A 19,249-nucleotide genomic window follows, 5' to 3' on the forward strand; every position below is an offset into this window, starting at 1 on the left:
TATGAATTTTTCTGAAAGGGAAAAGTAATGGCTTCAGAAAGGGGTACTGCTCACTGTTCCAGTGTAGCAGCTTAGTCTGGCATAGTGTACGGAAATTAACTTGCTTATATTTACTTGAATTGAGGAAGAGAGAGTAGCGAAAGATCAACAGAAGATGAATGAAGAAGGAGGTGGAGCTGAGAAAGCTCTGGAAAGTTTGGATTTTTCTACTTTTTCTCCTGTGATAAGGATCCCTTCTTGCACTATAAAAATGTTAGACTGCTAAGCCTTATATGAATAACTAGTTGTTCTTAAGTTGATATTTATAACTTGGTGACAGTTTAGTAAGCAGTCAAAAAACATTTTGCAGGGAATAATTATAATAAATGTCTGTGCCTTTTAAAAATAGAAACTATTAAAATTTTACTAATTCATCTTAATTGAAAAGTCATTGTGAAGTTTGAACGTAGTCATTAAAGAAAGCTGTGTTTCAAATTAACTTGGTTTTGATCCAGACATTTTTATTAAAGAACGGTAAATTGGTTGAGAATTGTGACTACCTCAAATCACACATTTTAAAAGTAGTATTTTATCCTATAAGGGTAATCTGTTGATGCAATTTCTTTTTTTCCCATCTTGTGAAATAAGTGAATAAAATCACCCAAGCCAGTTTGCCTTTCTGATAAGCAAACATTGAAATTTCTGAGCATCAGGACTAACATTTCCTTTGTATTAAGTAGAGTTAGTTTTCAGTTATCTATAAGGTCAATCGCATTGTGATTTTTTTTTTTTGAGTGTTAAAGTTTTGTTTCAGAATCCACATCCTTCCTAGTCTCCTTTGAAAGATGTGGTTTATATCACTTAAAGAAAGCAATTTCACTTGGGCCGGTGCTATTTAGTTGGGGAGGGAGATTCTTCACACCTTGAAAGTAGCCAACTTTTCACATCTTAGTAGAAGTTTATAGAGCACTGATTTTATAACCTAGTATCCTAATAAGGAACCGTGAAAAAACATACAAAAAAGAAAAACAAAATACCTTTACCCAGGAACAGGGCCTAAAATAGTCTCCTTTGTAGACTCTAAATACAGTTAAGGCCTCTCATCTGGTATGGCCCTAACTCGTAGTTTAGGTCAGTTTATTTTAAAAGTTGGTAAAGCAAAGTATATTCAGTGCTTTTTATTTTAACTTAAAACATATAAATGTACATTTGTTCACCAATCTTTTGACATAGTAACATTTGCTCAGTATCTCAGGAAGCCACTCAAGTCTTTTGTAAAGTAGTTTTTCTATGCACCATAGGTATTCCCTGGACTCATTGAGACTGAAGGATCCCTGCTTTATATTAAGAGCACTTAATGTATTGCTGAACTATTCACCTTTGGGTTTGAAAAATAAATTCCATTGAGGTGTGACCAAAGTGTACAGATTGCCATTGTCCCTATATACATATCTGAAATGACCAAAGCAAGAAACTCAGTTTTTATTACTTCAGATATCTTTGATTCTTCGTCTATATTTTATACCGTATTTAAATTTGCTACCTGTCCAGCAAATCTTTTCTTCCAGAATGATGCAGGGAAATGATGAAATTATAATAATAATTCTGTCCTAATTCCTAAGATTGTATGTTGGATTGGATCTAGTTTAAGAAAGTATTCTTTCATCTATATCAGCTCTGTCCAATAGAAATAGAATGTGAACCACATACATAATTTAAAGTTTTCTAATAGCCACATTAAAAAGAATAAAAATAAAGATGTAAAATAAATTTTAATAATGTATTTTATTTAATACAGTATATCAAGAAATTTACCATTTCAACATTTAATCAATATAGACGCTTAATGAGATATTTTATCTCTTCTTCATACTAAGCCTTTGAACACTGTGTATTTTACACTTACTAGCACATTTCAAGTGCTCAGTAGCAAATGGTTATATTAGTGCAGATTTAAATGTTGTCTTCTTGTTCTCCCAAGATTTCTTAGATTCATTCTTCGTTCTAATTACTGTTTATTCCTACTGCAGCAGTCCTCAACATGTGGTCCTCAACATCCTTTTAGATGTCCATGAGGTCAAAACTACCTTTGTAACGATACTGGGATGTTATTTGTGTTGCCTTGTTCTCTCTCATTCTCTCGAGTGTACGGTGTAGTTTTCTGTGTGACACATGATATTGCAACAAATTGAATGCAGAAACAGATATAAAAATAGATTTGCAAAATGTAAACCATGCCACTCTTCTCACTGATTTTTGTTTGGGAAAATAGTTAATTGTCCATAAATGGGTTTATTCTATTTTAAAAGGAATTGTACATACATACAATAATTTTTAAGAATGCAGAGAGGTCCTGAAACTAGAAAGTTTGAGAACCACTATGCTAGTGTATGTAGAATTTCCTTTGTATTATTACCATTAATGCTTTTTATTTGGTATTACTGATGACAGATATTCTACCTAAGTGAATTTTCCAACTAGCCAAGTGTTGTTGGACATTTTAGAATACCCAGTCATTTATTGTATGGAACATTTTCTGAAATAACATTATGTACATCTCTTCTCAAATAGAAGATACTGAACATAATTTTAATCCTGGTGACTGGATCCCCTATGACAACTTTGCACAGCCAACTAAACCAAAGAGCTCTATGGAGAATCCATCTACCTGTGCATTTGTGTGTGTTGTCTCCATAGTAAATAAAACTTCTGCCAGTCTCACTTATCTAATAGCTAGAATGCAACATTAATTTTTACTTGATATGATTTAAAATGCTAGCATTTCCAGCTGGTTGCAAAGCTAGTAGTTTAAAATATGTTGTGAATAATGAATTTTGTAAACATTACAAAATAATGAATTTTGTAAACAGTTAAAAAAATTTTACTTCAGATACTCTAATATAGTGAGATATTATGACTTTACAAAGTGTTTCAGGATGGAACAGAGCCAGCAATTATTCTTTTATCAAAGATTGGTTTAGGGACTTCCCTGGCGTGCATTGGTTAGGACTCCACGGCTTCCACTGCAGGGGGCAGTTATAACAAGGAATGATATACTTTTTCAAATGTATAGGCTATTTTAATTTTATTTTTCTAATTAGCTAGGTCTGTGAACTTGAGCATATTGTTTTAATTTACCAAGATTATGCAAATTATGTAATTTACAAAGACTTTTATAGAAAAGTATTGCATATCACTATTTTATTAACCTCTTTCTCCAATTTTCTCTGTCCTCCTTGGGAATCTACATTATAAATCTGTTAGAGATTAGAACTGATAGTTGTTAAATGGCTTTATTGATTGAATCAGTTACTTGTGGGTTGTTTTTTTTTAATTATTTGAAGATTCCACAAGTGAACCAAGCAATGTTCTTTGGGATCTCCTTTTATTAAGAAGGAGTAGAGGAAGGGGGAGAAAAATAAAATAAAATATTGAGTCTTTCCCAGATTGCTAGAATATCAAAGATTTTCCTAAAGTACAGTTAGTTTTTCTGCTTATGTTAATTTCCTCTGGTTAGGTGAGTTGCTCCTGAAGCTATTATATTTCATTCAGCATATATCTATAAAAGTAGAGAAGATAACATCAACCACAAGAGTTGTGAAAACAGGCTGATATATGTAACATACTTCCTATCACATGATAAATCCTTAATAAGTGATAGCTACTGTAGTGAGAAACTCTGAGCTATAGTGGTTTAAGAATACAGACATTAAGGTTATTCAGACTAGAGTTTGAATTCCCACTTCCCAGCTCTGTGAACTTCGGCATGGTACTTCAGTTTCCTCATCTGTAAAATGAAGTGTAAATATGCAACTCATAGGAATGTTGTATTAAAGCACCTAATACAATAGTAGGCATATACCTAGTACTCAATACATGACTTGTTTTAGTGTGTTATTATCATAGGAGTAACCATTTGTGAAACACTCAGCGTGTCATATGTTCTGTACAAGACCCTAGATGACGTTGTCTGTGATTCTGAAACTTCAGATTCATATCCTACATCTGTTAGAAGATGACTTTATTTCAGTTGGACAATATGTTTAACTTTTTTTAGGCTGGATCATGTAGCCTAATCCTAACACAGAAATATTGATTCAGACTTCACTGAGCCTAAATCTAGCCAAAAAGCAAGCAAAAACAAACAAAGCAAACAAACAAACAAACGAACAAACAAACAAACCCAAATTCTTTGAGCAGCCAAAGATGTCACACACACAAAATCGCATATGTACTTTTCTTATGGAAGCATTCCTCAAGTTCTCATTTAGTGCCCCTCACATCTCTGTTGCTTTGTTAGCTGAATGACTTTAGGTGAGTCTCAATTCCATTTTCCTCATCTATGAAATAAAGGAGTTAAATAACTAATTTCTAGAAATCTCAAATCCAGAAGCTTTTAAATTCTATGTGTATAGCATCTGAATTTTTATGGGTTATTTTTCTATACTAATCTCTTAAAAAGAAAAAACAATAAATTTACTCTGAAGTGTAGGATCTATGCACAGGATTCCCTGGACGTCAAGCTCTGTGATGAATAAGGAATTTCTAGTCCAGCATGAAGGACCAGTATGACACCAATTATAATTTCAGTGGAATAATTTAAGTAAATCACAAGTATAAATAAGAGTGATTGATTTTTGTGGAAATGGTGACCACCAGAAAAAGCTTTGCAGAGAAGTTATGATAGAATGGTTTAGGCTGCATTTACAAGGTAGTCCCAAGTTTCAGTGTTTGAAAATTGTAAAGGTGCATTTATTGCTGGTGGTATAATCTAATGTTGGTCAGCAGTGGCTCTGCCTCACATAGTGATTCGGGGACCCAAGCCAACGAATGCTCTAGCGTCTCAGCTTGTAGCCTCTGGAATTATTACAGTGGAAGAAAAGAGAGAGGAACTGGAGATTGTCCCACCAGCCTTAAATGCATCAGTACTTTCTGGTCCCAAAATGGCAGACATCACTTCTGCTTCTGGCCTGTTAGAATTAATCAGATGGCTCCATTTAGCTGTAAGAGAGTGGGCGATGTGGGAAAGTGAATATTTGGTGAGTGTAAATGTTTTTGCAACATGGCATCTGAGTTGATTCTAAAAAGCTAAGTGGAAGTCAGTCTGGTAAATGAGGAAGGAGGAAATGAAAAACTCTCTACTCTGAAAGCAAAGAATGCCTAGCCATATTTTTCTTAAGTCCCCTTACACCCAAAGTCCAATCTCGTGTTTAGAGAAATAAATGAACTCTAAAAGATTTATCTTTTGACCTGAGCTTTTGAAGTTGCATCAAGACTAGAAAACCTTTAATCAATCAACCTGCGAAGTATCATATGCATGTTAACTACTGAAAAAATATTTGTGGAGGTCACAAAAACAGTGTTACCTAAATACCAAGTTAAAATAGCAGATAACATGAATGAAACGTGTACTGTGGGCAAGGAACTCTGCTCATTGTTTTACATGCATTATCTCAGTTAAACCTCACAGTAACCCTGTGAGGAAGGTACTGTTATTATCCCCATTTCCAAACTTTATCAACCTGTAAGCAGTTAGATGGCATGACTGTTTTCCTTTTATACTTAAAACAATTTGGTCCTGGAAAAGGTAAGTCAATAATATATACAGGTTTTATCTATCTATCTATTGTGCATCTATCATCAGATTAAAATCTCTGTTTTAAATGTTTATGATTTTTGCAGTAAAATAATTTAAATACAGTGACTAGGAATTATGCTGCAATGTTAACTTTTCTGTTTTTAGGGTTTGGACAGGGGATCCAAAGGCCAGATTTCTACTTCCAGCAGTTTTATTTCAACTGTTAACCAGAAGAAAGAAGCCGCTGAAAACAGAAGTTCACCTACACATCTTGTTTTCCCTAACATCAAGAATGGTAAAAAATTTTTAATTTTAAAAATTAATGTAGTTACAATTATTAAAAGTATATGTAGTATGTGTATCTTGGCGCAAGTATATTATTGAACTATTAAAAAGTAGATTTTAATTATTCAGTGTTGTTCTACTAGGTCTAGTTAGTTAATACAATAAAAAATAAGCTATAAATATTTACAGAAAGGAGCAAAATCATTATTTTTAGGTAATTGTTACCTAGAGTAAGAGAATCACATACAAAGCTCATGAATAAGAAAGTTTGGTTAGGGAGCCTGACACAATATAAACATACAAAAATTCAGTAGATTTCCTTTATTTGAGCAGTAATCAATCAGAAGAGTTGATGGAAAACATATGAAATAGTTAGAAATAAACCAAGGAGAAAGTGAGCAAAACCTATATGAAGAAAAACTATGAAACTTTATCAAAAGACTAAAAGGTGGTTTGAATGGAAAAACTTAAATATCATAGAGATCTCAGATACACCCGATTTACTCTCTAACATTTAATGAATTTTTCAACAGTTTTTTGGGGGGAAACTTAAGAAAATGATGCTCTATTTGATTTATAAGAATAAATGAGAGAATGCAAGGAAAAGTAATGAGGGAACCCATTCCTTCGTATTACTATATATTATAAAGCTGTACCAATGGTAGGACTACCACCAAAGTAGCCAAATACATGGAGATGGATCAGGAAAACATAGTGTATATAAATGATATTAAATTATTCAAAAGATGGAATTAGGCCAACTAGCCAACTTTTTGAAAATGGTAACTTTAGATTTTTAAAAACTACAAAAGTACTAGAAGAAAACACAGGAAATTGTTTTTATAATAAAATTCTTGGAATGATAGCAATGTGAACAGCCATAAAACAAAAAAATTGCAAAGTTTGAAGACATAAGAAAATTTAAAAGTTCTATAGGAATTTTAGAAGGTCATAAAGTTAAAGTAAGATGTCATAGTCAGTGAAAACAAATCCTTGAATCATAGAGATCATTAATAAATCAGTAAAATGAACATTTCATTAGGAAAAAAGACAAAGTGTATGAACAGACCCATCAAAAAAGGAAATATGAATAATTAATACACGTGAAAGGATGCTCAGTCTCACTAGTATTAAAGGAAGTACAGATTAAACAAGTAGTTAACATTTCCCTACTCAGTGGCGGAGAATGAAGACATGTGTATCTGGGGTTGTCTAGGGAGTGTGAAAATGGGCACTTTTATGAGTAGAGGGCTTGGAAATTGATACAACTTTTCTGGAAAGCAAATTATTTGACATACATTCAATTTTTTAAATGTTCATATACTCGCTGATCCAGTGTTACATTTCTAGGAATTTATTCTAAGGAAATAACGTATGTTGAAAGACCTGTGGAAAGAATGTACATTGTTTATAATAGTGGTATTTGAAGCAATCTAAATGAATTGGTTGACTAAATTATGGTAATCCATATTGTAAGTACCATGCTTTTATTAAGAGATGACAGGTATATAAATTTTCTAGGAGAAATACTTATAATACATTGTAAAATGAAAAATGCAAGTTACACAGTAATAGGTAGAATATGACTCCAATTTTTTTAAGTGTGGGGAAACCTTTTATACTTCTTTGAGCAGAATAAAGAAGTATGGAAGGATGCCCACCAACCTGTTAATGGTTTCCTCAGGAAAGTAGGATTGGGTGGATATTATTAATATGCTCGATTTCTTTATACAACTCTATATTGTTTTATCACAGGGAACATATACTACTTGCATAATTTTAAGTGCCCCTTGCCCTGTAATGAAACAAAACAAATCTGCAAAGGTTTAGATATCCCTCACACCTGGACAAAAAACAACAAACCTCAGAATGTTTAAGGACCTTGTTCCTGGTAAATTGCTGTGTCCATACGCTGCACATAGCATAAATTATTCTTGCACATATTTTCTGTTGACACTCCAAAGGATTGCTAGACCTATTCTACACTCTTGCAAGTTAGTATTTATATTGTCTCATTTATCAACCTTTGCCTTTGATGATTTCTTTCTTCTTTTATTTATTTTTATTTTTTTTAGATTTTATTTATTTTTTTATACAGCAGGTTCTTATTAGTTATCTGTTTTATACATATTAGTGTATATATGTCAACCCCAATCTCCCAATTCATCCCACCCCCATCCCCACCCCCACCCCTGCCCCACTTTCCCCCCTTGGTGTCCATACATTTGTTCTCTACATCTGTGTCTCTATTTCTGCCTTGCAAACCAGTTCATCTGTACCATTTTTCTAGATTCCACATATATGCGTTAATGTACGATATTTGTTTTTCTCTTTCGGACTTACTTCACTCTGTATGACAGTCTCTTGGTCCATCCACGTCTCTACAAATGACCCAATTTTGTTTCTTTTAATGGCTGAGTAATATTCCATTGTATATATGTACCACATCTTCTTTATCCATTCATCTGTCAGTGGGCATTTAGGTTGCTTCCATGACCTGGCTATTGTAAATAGTGCTGCAGTGAACATTGGGATGCATGTGTCTTTTTGAATTATGGTTTTCTCTGGGTATATGCCTAGTAGTGGGATTGCTGGGTCATATGGTGATTCTATTTTTAGTTTTTAAGGAACCTCCATACTATTCTCCATAATGGCTCTATCAATTTACATTCCCACCAGCAGTGCAAGAGGGTTCTCTTTTCTCCACACCCTCTCCAGCATTTGTTGCTCATAGATTTTCTGATGATGCCCATTCTAACCTGTGTGAGGTGATACCTCATTGTAGTTTTGATTTGCATTTCTCTAATAATTAGTGATGTTGAGCATCTTTTCATGTGCCTCTTGGCCATCTGTAGTCTTCTTTGGAGAAACGTCTATTTAGGTCTTCTGCCCATTTTTTGACTGGGTTGTTGGTTTTTTTAATACTGAGCTGCATGAGCTGTTTGTATATTTTGGAGATTAATACTTTGTCCATTGATTCGTTTGCAAATATTTTCTCCCATTCTGAGGGTTGTCTTTTTGTCTTGTTTATAGTTTCCTTTGCTGTGCAAAAGCTTTTAAGTTTCTTTAGATCCCATTTGTTTATTTTTGTTTTTATTTCCATTACTCTAGGAGGTGGGTCAAAAATGACCTTGCTGTGATTTATGTCATGGAGTGTTCTGCCTATGTTTTCCTCTAAGAGTTTTATAGTGTCTGGCCTTACATTTAGGTCTTTAATCTGTTTTGAGTTTATTTTTGTGTATGGTGTTAGGGAGTGTCCTAATTTCATTCTTTTACATGTAGCTGTCCAGTTTTCCAGCACCACTTATTGAAGAGACTGTCTTTTCTCCATTGTATATCCTTGCCTCCTTTGTCATAGATTAGTTGGCCATAGGTGTGTAGGTTTATCTCTGGGCTTTCTATCCTGTTCCATTGATCAACATTTCTGTTTTTGTGCCAGTACCATGTTGTCTTGATTACTGTAGCTTTGTAGTATAGTCTGAAGTCAGGGAGTCTGATTCCTCCAGGCCCGTTTTTTTCCCTCAAGATTGCTTTGGCTATTCGGGGTCTTTCTTCTTTTATTTACATACACACACACAAGCATATTTCATTACCTCAGTCTTATTCTAAGGAGGCACCAGTGCCCGTATGTCACAGTCCTGCAACCCACAACAAAACAAACTTATAATTGTGATACCATTATACCATAAATAAATAAAGTGAGCCTATTTGATGGGGGAGAGGAGTTGAGAGAGATGATTTCTATTTTAGGCATGAACTAGATACTAACTGTAACCCTTATTTGTATAATATTTACAATTTAGGGAAACCTTTCATGTAATTTTCTTTGAGCAATCACATAAAATAGAATAGGTATTAGAATCATTGCCATATAGTTTTCTGTTGCTGCTTAACGAATTATCACAAACGTAATGTCTTAAAAGCAACACAATTTATTAGCTCACAGCTCTTTAAGTCAGAGGTCTTGGTGGGTGTGGCTGGGTTTTCTACTTGGGAGTCTCTCAAGGTGGAAGCTGGGCTGGACTCTGGGGAAGAATCCTTCTCCGAGGTCCTCAGGTTGCTGGCAGAACTCACTGTATGCAGTTGAGACTGAGGTCCCGTCTCCTTGCTGATTGTCAGCCAGCGCTGCTCTCAGCTTCCAGGGACCCTCACAGGTTGCCACGGGCTGCCCCTAGGCCCTTTGGCTGTATCCCAGCCTACTGTTTCAGGGCTGGCAGCAGGATCCCTTGTGTCGAATCCCCTTAGTACTTCCAGTGCCTCTGCCTTTGTCTTCTGCAACCAGTGGGAGAAAGCTCTCTACTTATAAAGGCTTCATGTTACAAGGTTTTGCCTACCTGGATAATCTCCCTATTTTAAGGTCAACCAGTTAGTAGCCTTAATTAGATCTGCACAACCCCTTTTGTCATGTTATGCAAGGTGATCAGGATGGAACACCAGGAGGCTGAGAATCGTCCAGCCATCTTAAAATTCTGCTTCTCACACCCATAAGAGAATTGGCTGAGACAGGGTAAGTGACTTGGCCATGGTCATGCTGCTAAGTGACAGAACCACAGTTCAATCCCACATTTTCTGACAACAGAACTCTTGTTCTGAGAGACAGAGGAAACTCCTGATTGACTTGTTTCTCTTGGCTGATTAATCATATCACATTAATCACACAACTCTAATTACATCATCTCCATACTCCCTAGCTTCCAAAATTAAATAAAAATTTTTTACCTTGACACGCAAGGATATTCGTAATATGACAGCTTTTCAACTTTATCTCCCGTCTTTCTCCTACATACTTACATTTCAACTATTCTCCGGGATGCCTCACACCTTTTTACCACAGAGTTTTTGCAATTTTTTCCCACTGCCTGGAACACTCTGTCCCCTCTTCTCTACCTGTCAGATCCTGTCTGTTCTTCAAAGCTACCTTTTTACTAAACCTTTACTGATTCTCCCTAACCAGATGTAATTCTTCCCTTCTTACAATTTAGGGGTTTTTTTCTCACCTCTTTTAGTCTCTCAACCTTGTGTAGTATCACTTGTGTACTTTAATCTCCTAGACTGTATGTTTCATGAGGGAATAAATACCTTTGTAACCCCTGCAGAGCCTAGGACAGTCCCCTTATTCATCAGGGGATCTTAGCAAGTATTTATCGCATAGGATGAAACAAGAGAGAACTCGGGACTGGAAGGAGCTGTGCGAGTGGGCACACCAGAGCAGTAACACCAGCAGCCACACCAGCGACTTCATATAGTGCCCACTGCGTGTCGGGCACAATTCCAAGCACTGTACAGATATAGACTCCAGTAGTACCTACAGCAGCCTGAGATAGGAATTATTTTCCTAGTCCAAGGGTAAGGAAACTTAAGCCACAGAGAGTTGTAAGTGCTTGCCTTGCATGAATTTATGTAGCTAATGAATGGCAGAGACAGAAAAAGGAAAAGAGAGTCAAAGGTAGTTTAAAAGAAGGAGAGTTGGTAAAAAGAAAAGGAAATGAGCCCTGAAGGAGCTAAGAGACCCAGGTTGTGCTATGACTTGGAAATTCAAGGGAAAAGAAAATTTAAAGAAGAGGATTTAGTCGATAACGCCATTGGTAAGAGAGGACAAGATGAGTAAGCACTGCGGCAGAGCCAAGGATTTGTTGGTTAATGTGTTTATGGTGACTTTGAGAACAGTTTCAGTAGGATGGGATGAGGAGAATTCAAATTGTAAAATGTTAAGGGTAGATCTAATTAAGGCTACTAATTGGTTGACCTTAAAATAGGGAGATTATCCAGGTAGGCAAAACCTTGTAACATGAGGCCTTTACAAGCAGAGAGCTTTCTCCCACTGGTTGCAGAAGACAAAGGCAGAGGCACTGGAAGCACTAAGGGGATTCGACACAAGGGATCCTGCTGCCAGCCCTGAAACAGTAGGCTGGGATACTGCCAAAGGGCCTGAGGGCAGCCCGTGGCAACCTATGAGGGTCCCTGGAAGCTGAGAGCAGCCCTGGCTGACAGTCAGCAAGGAGACGGGACCTCAGCCTCAACTGCAAACAGTGAATTCCGCCAGCAACCTGAGGACCTTGGAGGAGGATTCTTCCCCAGAGTCCAGCCCAGGTTCCACCTTGAGAGACCCCCAAGTAGAAAACCCAGCCACACCCACCAAGACCTCTGACTTAAAGAGCTGTGAGGTGATAAATGGTGTTACCACTAATCTGGTAAGAATCTAGGGGCAGTGTAGACAGCCTTTAGAGTAGCTTGAACTGGAAGGAAGAAAGAAAGAACAGTGGAATTTTTTTTTTTTTAAGCCAAGTCAAAAAAATATTTTTTTAACATCTTTATTGGAGTATAATTGCTTTACAATGGTGTGTTATAAAGCACAAACTAGAACAGTGGAATCTTGCAGGGTAGTGTGGTCAAGCAAAAAGATCTGGCACAGGGAGAGGTTAAAGTTGCAGTAGGAACGTAAAATAATAAAATGAACAGAGAGAATAGGATCCAGGATGAAGACAAGCACAGGGGTTGAGGTGTTGGCTCCAGCAAGGAAAGAAGGGCACTTCTTGCTCAGACTATGGATTTGAGGGAAGAGAGGGAGTAGGAGAAGGAAATGGAAGTTTTTCTTGCCATGAATTTAGTCATCTACTTGGAGAATGTGTTAGTTTCCTAGGGCTTCTGCAATAAAGCACCACAAACTTGGTGGCTTAAAACAATAGAAATTTGTTCTCTCCTGGTTCTGGAGGCTATAAGTCTAAACTGCAGGTATTGGCCGGGTTGGTTCCTTTTGAAGCTTCTGAGGGAGAATCTGTTCCATGCCTCTCTCCTAGCTTCTGCTGGTTGCCAGCAATTCTTGGTGTCCCTTGGCTTGTAGATGCCTCACTGCAATCTCTGCCTCTATCTTTACATGGCCTTCTCTCCTGTATGTCTTTCTGTGCCCAAATTTCTCTCTTCTTGTAAGGACACCAGTCACTGGATTAGGGCCCATCCCAATCCAGTATGACCTCATCTTAATTCAGTTACAACTACAAAGACCTTATTTCCAAATAAAGTCACATTAACAGGTCCTGGGGGTTTAGGACTTCAACATATCTTTCTGGCTGACACAGTTCAGCCTACAGCAGAGGGTTAGAAACCTTATGAACACTAAATTGTCTGCTAAGGAGAATGATAGGGAATCAAAAGGAAAGGATGCATAACCTTCTTCGTTTGGGCTGTTTGTTCAGATTCCTTAGCTTTTGATTCCCACTGACACTATACTCCATTCTTTCTACACTGCTACTATCTTAATCTCTGAGCCCAGCTCACCAGCGTGTTGCCCACACCTGCCTGTCTCCTCCCTGGGTGCATGTATTGATTCAGAATGTGGTCCACCTACTTGGGCTCCCGCCACTTCTCTGCTTCCCTCTCATCTGTTCCATTATTGTGGAATCTGCAGTCAGCCCGACCCTAAACTTGGAGTATTTGTATATATGTCACTCTATAGGAATAGGCCTGTTAGCAGACTTCCTTTACCATGTTGGAACTCCTAGTGCTGACTTCTCCTAGCTGTTCTGTCTGGATGCTGCTTGAATTCGGCATGGAGTTCATATGTCAAGACTGCTGCAAAAGAAGTCTTTTATTGAGTTGGAAGTTAGACAAAGTCTTCCAAATGTAAGCGTGTTTATAATTCCATGATCTTTTGCGAAGCCTCTCTTGCCAATAAGTTTGTTTCCTCAAAGATGCCTCATTCTTGGCATTTATTACAACTTCCCTCCCTCTAGCGGGACCTGTGCTGGTATTCTCTAACAGCTTGTCTCCCCGTCTGATCTTCAAATGGTATTAGAGAAGCTGCAAAAGCCCAGCGTGGGTTTACCTAACAGCTGAGGGATGCCTTTCCTCCCTGTAGATCACATGACTAGGTATGCCTCTCGAGTTGGCTGTCCTTTTAAAGATCAGACAAGTGTGGGAGTTTTACCTACTATAACAGCTGCTGGAGATGATACATCTTCAGAAAAACAATGTAAATGGTAAGTAATGGTGTGGGGTGGTAAGCACTACATCCTCTCTTACTCTTTTGTACCTTCCTTTCTACAGTGATTATGCTCCTGTCAGATTATTTAAAACATCTTTAAACAGCACAGACCATCTTTAAAAGAAAGGAAATAATTCCTCTCCAAACCTTTTAAAATATCTTTGCGCTCTTGGTAATTCAGAAAGAGTTGACATTAACTCTGACAGTGCTCCGGGGCACTGTTCCTCTCCCAGCTCAGTCTGTTTTATGAGTTTACTCTAGAAGAGCCCTGAGGTGACATAATGAACTGTGCAATTTTTACACGCTCTGGAGAAATGCATCCCATGCTCTTTGCTGCTCTGAAAGAGCCAAGAGAACAGAGTGGTCTTCAGCTCAGATGGTGCTGGATCTGTGTGTGGTGGGATGCTGTGATCTATTCGCAGGTGAAGTGCCACAGAGTTTTCACAGTTTCTCCAAAAGCAGCTTTAGAGGCAGACAGGGAAACAAACTGTGAGAAGAAACCCAGCACAGGACTTGCCATCTGGGGAGAGAAAAGTACTCACAATAACTGCTGTAGGATTTCCATCTTAGAAAAAGTATCTCCAAGGCCTCAAATGACCCCATTTCCAGGATTCCTGGGAGAATGAATTGATTTTGGACTAAATCTCCAAGATCCTTTTGTAGGTCCGTCAGTAATCTTGGACTTAGCTTTTCTTAACCATGCCTATGGGAGCGATATATCTGTCAAGAACTTAGAGTACCTTGCTGCATTGATTTGTTGATTCGTCTGTCTCTTGACTAGTCTATAAACTCCTTAAGCTTCTTTTTGGAGAGGGGAAAAGCCTAGTCTAATTTTTTTAATATTAAAGTTAATTTTTTGAATGGATAGCACACTTCTGTGTTTCAAAAATCAAAACTATAAAATGAGGTATGTTTCAGATGTCTCACTTTCACACTCTTCCCTGCTGTCTTCTGTATTCTTTCCTGTGTTTCATTATGTAAATGAAAACAAATATAAATATTCATTCTGATTTTCCACTTTATCTTAAAATAAAGTAACTACCTACACATTATCCAGCACATTGGGTTTTTTTCTTAATGTACCCTGGATATCTTTCTATGTCAGTACATAAAGAGCTTCCTTACTCTTTTTTTATAGTTATATTCCATTGTGTTGGGCTTACTAAGATCCTATTAAAATAACTTAGTTGTTTTTTTGTCTTTTGCTATTGTAAACAATGCCACAATGAATGGCTCTGTACATATGTCATTTTGTTCCTGTGCAGGTTTATCTGTAGGATTTCTTAGAAGTGGAATTGTTGAGTCCAACAGTAAGTGCCTTTGCAATTTCTGTGTATCTCCAGGATCCAGTGTCCATGGTACACAGAGTCTTTACTCAGTAAATAATTTACTGAATGAGGAAATATATGGGAGGTACTTTTTCTGGGTTTCTGGCCAGTTCACCCTGTAACCTATCTCAAGGCTACAATAAGTTCTCTAAGATATGTCCAGTATAGGGCATCTATTCTATTAGAGATAACCTTGTATAAAAAGGACTTTTGAATATTTTTATAACTAGACCCATAAAAGAACATTTTATGTATGCTTTCATTGTAGTTTTACAAACACACATACCATTGAACTTAGTAAAAAGTACATCTCCAAACACTAATGAATGTGTCACTTTATTTGGCTCTGATGGCTAAAGTCCTGCGAGTCAGAGTGGGGTTTTTTTTTCCCTTCTTTCTTCCTTTCTCTCTCCCACCTTCAATTTTATTTTTTGCCAAATGTTCAGAAAAGTCATCCTATAGACAAGGATGTAAACACCACCTGTTATGAGTAATCCACTCTGGTCTCTCCCTGTTTCCACGGCTTGCCACTACTGAAGTAGTCAGAAGCAGTACAGAGTACTGAACTGCTAGAGGGATCCTTCAGATTGTAGCTCGCTTATTGCCTGCCCAGCACTCGCAGGTTGTCAATTATGATACTAAATAAGAACTGCGTCTTTGAGTTTACTACTACTAGTAGCTGTCATTGGGACCTTAGACGTTAAACCTAGCCCTCGAGACCCTTCGTTTACTCATCTATAGACTGAGAAAATGGAGAATTATGAGTTGTAAAATATCTTCTACACCTGAGTTTTTTGATTTAAAGGGTTAATTTTCCAACATACTGATTTTGTTTGATCCTTGTTGAGTTTTGTTTGACATTTCATAGTTTACTAGCACCTACTTCCATGTAAATTTAGGATTCAGTTTTGCTACTTGTTTTTATACATGATAGAAAGTTCAGCTTTATTCTGTAATCTAGTCATACAGCATTCTGCCACATTTTTCATCCGTAGAGAGCCACTAAAGCTGGCCCAGGTTCAAAGGGAAAAGAATTAGACTCAATCTTTTGATGGGAGGAATATCAAAGAATTTATGGACATATTTTAAAAGTACCACATCATGTGAATTGTAAGATGCAGATCCAGAAAGAGAAGCCAGGTCTTCTGAGGCTTATTTCAGAACTTTTTCCTTTACCCTGTTGTAGGGCAGGAGGTTGTAACTAAAATCAGGTGTTTAAATGACATATTCATGTTAAGTTTCCAGGCTCCTTCAATTTTTCTATTATAGGTCATTATATTATATTGTATAATAGAGAATTTTTACCTTTTTTGGTCGGTTTATAAGTCCTGTCCATTTTGTTCTTAAAAGTTTTAGAGATGGAAGTTAGAAATTATTGAACCAGTGGTTTTCAAACATATTTTTGTTACTTTTATTTTCAGAGCAAAATACTTTTTGAAAAACAATTTTTCTCAGACCATCAGTATATTAAGCAGAGAAGAGCTGAGCTTCCCTGAGTAGACACGTCGACACAGCACCATTCCCCTGAGGTGGCCCTTGAAGTTCTTCTTAGGAGCCTTGGGAACAACAGACTTAGGCCATCTGTCTCATTTTATAATGTCACAGCTGAGGCCCAAGGAGTTTCATTGACTTGTCCACGGTTATGAAAGTTAGTAACCTAGCCAGCAACAGGACCTAGGGCGTTACTTCCAAGGCTGGTGCTTTCTCCATTACTTCTTACTTATTTAATTGCAAATTATTTGGGATGACATTTAGGGTATAGCATTTTGCAACAGTGTGTCACCAGCAGCAAACCTTTATATCAGTGTTTCCTCTCCAGCAGTAGGGGGTTAAGGAACAGAGACCCAGTTTCCTCCTATTGGACACCTAACCTACATAGAGACTCTTGTTACCTTTGATGCTGCTCTTGCTACCTGTGCTGGCCGACCAGGAACTGTCTTCAGTCTCCTAATCATATGACCAGTTTACAGTGTCAGTCTTCATCCTGGTGGTGCAGCTGTGGAAAGCTACATATTACTCGTCTCCAACCAGAGTCAACCTGCACTAGCTTCTTGAAAACAGTGAGCTGGTAAAATTTGGCTAATAATCTCACACCCATATATATCGTTATATTATGATCTTCACATTTTTAAAAATACACTGCCAGCCCCCACCATAACCCTTATTCTTCTTGCATGGCATTAAGTGTTTTACTTAATGTTTCTAAGCAACCAAGTAAAATTGGCAACACTATATTAAAAGAAAGGGAGAATGATTACCGTTTATCAATTTAGCTCAGAGTAGTCCCAAGTATTGGCTGAATGAAACCTAAATGACAGGTTCACTGGTAAATATATTTTGACTTTTCTCAGTGTATTACGATATTCTGTATTGCAAAGAAAGCTGCATATGATAGAACAAAGATTTGCCTGTTCTATTTATAATATCGATTTGAGATTTAATTAATCCTTCATCACCACAGTTATTGATTTTCTCTTTTGAATTAGATTTTAATAACCATCTGCAAGAACAGGCTGAAAGCCTGTCTCTGGAAACAATGCCTTGATATTCGGGGACGTGAGAGCAGCTGTGAGCTGTTATTCTTCCTTTCTTAATAGCTGAATGTCACATCCTGTAGATTGGCTTTCATTCACTAATGTGAGCAAAGGACTCTGCCTTTCTTTCTGACTCAAGTCCCATTAACATCGTACGTTAGCATTCTGCATTACTCTTCAGTCCAAGTTACCTTCCAAACTAAAAATAAATTCCATCTAGGCCTCTAATTCTAACCTCACCCTATAATCCTCTCGGCTTTGGCATTGCGATTTCTCTTATGTAAGAATCTCCCCACTACTCAGTCTTTGCCAAAATCCAGTTCTCTTACTAAATAAAATTTCACTCTTCCACCTCAGTATGGTATTAATAAAAATGAGTGGGTATAAAAATGTGTATATATGCTCTATGAGTGAATAAGTTAATTTATATATGAATGAGTTTGTTTGTTTCTAATAGTGGGTGTTTATAGCCAGGTTGAGAAAGGTGTGCAGGAAGAGATAGGAAAGGGTAAGCCTGGTGAAGAGGAAGAGAAACTGTAGAGGAGCCTCAAAATATAATAATAAAAGACTGGTGTTGGAGAGAGGTTCTTTTCTGCAACATTCTTTCCCTTTAATAATGATTGCCAAACATAACCCATAACAAATAATTTACAGAGATACCAAATTTTACTCACTAATAAATTGAACTTCTGTCCAATTTGTGCTTAAAGTACAAATTGCTAGAAATTAGTTATTTCCACATTTAATAAAGGGTTTAAAACTCAGTTATAGAACTAAATTAAAGAAATTTAATCATCTGTTTTATGTTGTTGGCATCACTGTTCTCTCCTTAAACCACTGAACAACATTTCTCAGTGTGATCCTCAGACTTGCATGTTAGAAATGCAGATTCTTGGGCCCCACCCCAGACCTACTGAATCACAAACTTTGAGAGGGCCTAGTAGTCTTTGTTTTAGTTCAACAAGGTCTTCAGGTGATTCTGATAAACAGTAAAGTTTGAAAACCGTTGCTGTTGAGTATAAGAAATTGGCATCTCTGTACTATCTTCTAATGTGAAAGGTTATTTTAAAAGATACTCTTGGGACTTCCCTGGTGGCACAGTGGTTAAGAATCCGCCTGCCAATGCAGGGGACACGGATTTGATCCCTGGTCCGGGAAGAACCCACATGCCACGAGGAACTAAGCCCATGCACCACAACTACTGAGCCTGTGCTGTAGAGCCCACGAGCCACAACTACTGAGCCTGCATGCCACAACTACTGAAACCCGTGCACCTAGAGCCCATGCTCCACAACAAGAGAAGCCACCATAATGAGAGGCCTGTGCACCGCAACAAAAGAGTAGCCCCGGCTCGCCACAACTAGAGAAAGCCTGCACACAGCAACGAAGACCCAATGCAGCCAAAAATTAAATTAAATTAAAAAAAAAGATACTCTTAACACTAATAAAATTTGAAGTCAGTGATAGATCCAAAGTTAGCTGCTTAATTGGGAGAGTGAATAAGGAAGGAAGGAGGACCTTATAGCTGTGTTACTGCTGTGATGGTTGATGATTCTGTTTGCTT

At 37.2% G+C, this 19,249-nt stretch overlaps 1 protein-coding gene across 1 annotated transcript in view; it reads left to right on the forward strand.

Moving 5' to 3' along the window:
* HECTD2 (HECT domain E3 ubiquitin protein ligase 2) overlaps nucleotides 1-19,249 on the forward strand; it is an 80,018-nt gene that overhangs the window by 6,804 nt on the left and 53,965 nt on the right. The window contains exon 2 of the mRNA XM_022569359.3: nucleotides 5,723-5,852. Coding sequence (XP_022425067.1) covers nucleotides 5,723-5,852 — 130 coding nt within the window. The remainder of the gene's footprint in view (nucleotides 1-5,722; nucleotides 5,853-19,249) is intronic.

The sequence above is a fragment of the Delphinapterus leucas genome, chromosome 16, assembly GCF_059928025.1.
Source record: "Delphinapterus leucas isolate spDelLeu-1000000601 "Yukka" chromosome 16, BTC_Dleu_Yukka2, whole genome shotgun sequence".
Taxonomy (NCBI): Eukaryota; Metazoa; Chordata; class Mammalia; order Artiodactyla; family Monodontidae; genus Delphinapterus; species Delphinapterus leucas.